Source organism: Sorghum bicolor, chromosome 3, assembly GCF_000003195.3.
Source record: "Sorghum bicolor cultivar BTx623 chromosome 3, Sorghum_bicolor_NCBIv3, whole genome shotgun sequence".
Taxonomy (NCBI): Eukaryota; Viridiplantae; Streptophyta; class Magnoliopsida; order Poales; family Poaceae; genus Sorghum; species Sorghum bicolor.
In genome coordinates, this window is record NC_012872.2 from 66,482,517 (window position 1) to 66,486,747 (window position 4,231).

General features: G+C 53.5%; 1 protein-coding gene across 1 annotated transcript; it reads right to left on the reverse strand.

Annotated features, from left to right (window-relative positions):
* LOC8057742 (protein G1-like7) lies at nucleotides 2,546-3,902 on the reverse strand. The gene has a single exon (XM_002458659.2). It carries the CDS (start codon nucleotides 3,584-3,586, stop codon nucleotides 2,939-2,941), a length of 648 nt encoding a protein of 215 aa, XP_002458704.1. The 5' UTR covers nucleotides 3,587-3,902; the 3' UTR covers nucleotides 2,546-2,938.

A 4,231-nucleotide genomic window follows, 5' to 3' on the forward strand; every position in this document is an offset into this window, starting at 1 on the left:
CACCTGCATGCTGTCGCCTAACCACACAAACATGATTTAAAATGGCATCATGATCATCGTCGATGAAGAATCCAATGATGTCTATCATTCCTGAGAGATATACATTTTTTTAGGAAAATCGTTCCTGAGATATAATAATTATCCCGTACTGAAAAAAGGTTAACATATACTTTTTGAAACGAAAAGGTTAACACATATACTAATGAAGCACACACCCCCCATTGCCCATTTTTTTTTAGATTAGACTAGTATAGCTAGAAGATCGATCGATGATACTAGACACTGACGAGCTGATGACAATGGAACCTGCAACATGATTGCATGTGGTACTGTAGATAGACACAGAAAATCGCAAGAAATTCAAGATTCCTACAGTACAAGCAGTAGTTAAGCCTTTGTCTTGCACAATATGGTGCAAGCCAGGGGAGGCTATATATATATACAGCAGGCATACTAGTGTAGCCGTCTATATGCAAATAATTTCAGACAAGACCTGACAATAATAATATATATGAAATGTACTCCAAGCAGGCAGCAATTCCGGACGGCAAGAACACGGGCCGCCTGTGATCGCGACCAGCTGCAGGACCCAGGAAGATCGAGTAGGATCGGAGGAGGTCGCTGCGCCTCCTCGCCGGTGGTGACCGGCTGCACAGTGCAATCTCACGGTGGGGCCGGACGCGCGCGGCGGAGCAACGGCGACGCATGCCACCGACGCGGAAAGAGAAAAGGAGTGGGGGTGGGGGGGGGGGGGGGGGGGGGGAAGACGCTGATGGCAAGCAGCAGGCAGGCAGGCGGACGGGCAGCCAAGCTGCGCGGCCGTGTACGGTATGCATGCCACACAGCGCGATACACAGTGTCGGCACGAGCGCGGAGAGGCCCGCGCACGCCGCACCGGCGGGTGATGCCGCTGGGGCGGTGGACACACAGGAACATGGAGGGATCACATACGTACAGGGCACGCGAGGGTGAGCAGCGGCTCGTCGGCTTTTCCTGATTCCTCCTCTCCCCCAGCTGCAGGCAGGCCCAGTGTGGACATGGCCAAGCGTTTGCTTGACCCACACAGATCGAGGGAGCTCTTTATTTGTTGACAAATAAGTGACGAGGGAGAAATAAAGGCGCCTAAGCAAGGCCAGGGAGAACACTAACCACTGTTCATCTTCGTCCTCGGTCTGAAAGCAATGCAAGCACTCCGTCAGACTGTCAGAGAGGGTGATATGGATCCGAAAACAAGAAATGCTCATCAGATATGATCAAGTGGACAACAGCTGAGACACACTGGATGATTAAATTAGGCTCTAGCTAGGCCGGGAGAAACAGTTATATGTATCCATCCTTATCTGATCTGTGGAAGTGGATACTAATTAAACACTGGTAGCTTGAGAAATATTGAAAAAGAACTTGTAGTTAAGCAAATTAAAGGAGAGAGATTTTTAAATAAACGATCTACCGTTCAATTATAGCACTGCAGGTGCAGGTAGCGAGGTTATTACCAGACAAAATTTGAGGGCATGCAATTGGCATGCGAAAATCCGCAAAGGACCACGCGCACTGGCAACGGGCAGATGCGTGCGTCGATCTCTGCTGGGAGAGCCAGCAGAGACAGAGAGAGGACGCAGTGCACGGCGGATCATCAAGCGGCGCGTGAGAAAGAGATGGCGGCATTCAGTCAGTGTGTGACAGTGAGTGAGTGGGCGGAGTGCACGTGTGGCCAGAGTTTTCAGAGCGCGCCATGGACCGTGCTGCATCCGCAGTCTACAGTCCCATCCGCCGGCCGGGGACCAGCGCAGAGATCTCCTCCTTCTCCTCCTCCCCCGCGCCCGCGTCCTTTTCTATATTTAAAAGGTCAAACACTCAAAACCCCTCGCGCATGGTGCATGCCTAGCCGACCCACCGACTATCCCCGGCCCTCGCACCCCTCCCTTCTCGTCGGCTCGATCAGCTCGATCGTCGCCATTACAAACCACGTACGAGAGCTGAGCTAGCTGACGACACACGCACGCCCCTCCCTCCTATACAACATATATACATACATGGTATAAATGTGATCGAGCTGGTGGCCAGGTACTCACTACGTACTCAGGTCATCAGGGAGGATAGGCCGGACGACTGGGTCACGGAGATAGGGCAGCCGGCCGGGAACTGTAGCGGCCGTCAGAGGCGTGCGCCATGTGTGCCCTGGAGGGAGGGAGCACCGCCATCAATGCCGGCTTCCAGTGACTGTATGCCTCCCCATTTGAACAGTTCAGTTCATCCAACAGCAGAAATAAATTGCATGATGAGAGCCACACACTCATCGATCGATCCCGTGCGGCAAAATTCAGCAAGAGACGAAGACGAGAACAAACCAAGAAATGCTTGTGAAATGACAGACGGATCTAAACATATATACTACAATGAGAATAATGTGTGTTTCGAGTTCCACGAGTGCATCATAGCATATAGAGATCCACAATGCAAATTGTGCTGTTAATAGAAGCAAGAAGGATATATGTATGTATTGGGAGATATGTATATGCCACGCGAGGAATTAATCATATATGTCTTGGGAGATTTTGATCTGAAATGTTATTTATTAGCAAGCTAGGAAGCCATTACCATGGCCTCAAATCGTACGTCCTTGCTTTACCAAGGATAATATATGTACATACGTATCAGATCATGATGAACACGTAGTTGCACCGATTAATAATCAGCCCATTTCCCCCCTTCGGCCGGCTACTCCAAATTCTACCCATATATATACTACTGACCTAGCTAATAAATCAGGAAGAAGAAAGATCCGAAAACAAGCTACAAAAAAGGATGAAACCGCCGACAGAAGGAAAAGAAGCAAGAAGCATATGTTGAGCAAAAGTAGAGTGAAAGCTCAAATCTTGCGATGCGTAGACGGAGACGGAGACGATAATTAAACAAGATCTGCAGGTCTACTGTACTCTCAAGTGGTGCTCGGTGCAGCGCTACTCCCTCCGGCCTGAGCGGCGGACGCGGCAGCTGCAGCAGCAGCCCTGCCGCTAGTCCCGCTCCCGCCGGCAGCAGCAGCGGACGAGCTCGTCGAAGCAGGATCCGCGGCGGCGGCGGCCTGCTGCTGCTGCGCGCGCTTGCGCTTCTTCTTCTCGTAGGGGATGCCGCGCGCCTTGGCCTGCGAGTCGCGCACCTCGCGGAGGTAGATCCGCACGGCGCGCGCGGCGAAGGGGTTGGACTCGGGCGTGCCGCCGCTCTCCTCGTACGCCGCGCGCAGGCGGCCGATGAGCGCGTCGAGGGAGCCCCACGCCTGGCGCAGCGGGCACGGGCAGGGCCCCGGCGGTGCCGGCTGGCCGTAGTAGGCGCACCCGGCGGCGTGCACCTTGGTCTTGCCGAACTGGTCCAGGTACCGGAGGAACTCGATCACGTGCGCGCCGCTGCACCGCGCCAGCGTCAGCGGCGGCCGGTGGTTTCGCAGGTACTGCAGGAACGTGTTCCAGTCCCTCCGCTTCTGCGACTCGTACCTGCTCAGCTGCGCCGGACGCGGCGGCGCCACGGCCGGTGCCTCGCCGCCGCCTGCTGCCCCCATGACCGACGACGGGCCAGGCCCGGAGGGATCCATGCAGGTCAGCAGGTGGGAAAGAGCTGGCGAGCGCGAGCGAGAGACTGACCTGACTGACTGAGTGAACAAGGAGGAGGACTAGCTCTCAGCTTGAGAGCTATCAATCGAGCAGGCGGCGATCGCGATGAGTGGACGCGCACCGGGGCGCGGGGTGGGCTAAAGCAGAGAGAGATCTGGGGGCCGCGACGGGGTGGATCGAGATGTGACGTCGGAAAGAGAAGGGAGCGGAGTCGGAGAGCGACGGGGAACCGGGAGCGGGGAGGAAGGGGGATGAATGTCACTGGTGAGGTGTTGTGAGCGGAGGGGGATCGGAGGAGGGTGGTGACCCGCGGGTGAGGCTGATGGGAGCTACGCCTACAAGACCCCATTCACCTGGGTGGCCCCCACCCAGTTGCCCAAAGAATCTGCATGTACATACAGCACGTACCACCTGTGGCGTGTATTATACGTATATATAGTGCATGCGACGTTGATAGTATGATACATGATATACTCTTTCTGTCCCTTTTTAATTGTCGTCGTTAATGTGTGCGCTATAAGTTTAATTTGATTTATAGAAAATACATACAATATTTGTATCTTCAAATAAATTTGTTAAAAAACTAGATTCAAACATCTTTCTAATGATACTAATTATATATTATA

Bases quoted from the DNA above. Each gene is read 5' to 3' on its own strand.
- LOC8057742 (XM_002458659.2), bottom strand. From the start codon at position 3,586: ATGGATCCCTCCGGGCCTGGCCCGTCGTCGGTCATGGGGGCAGCAGGC.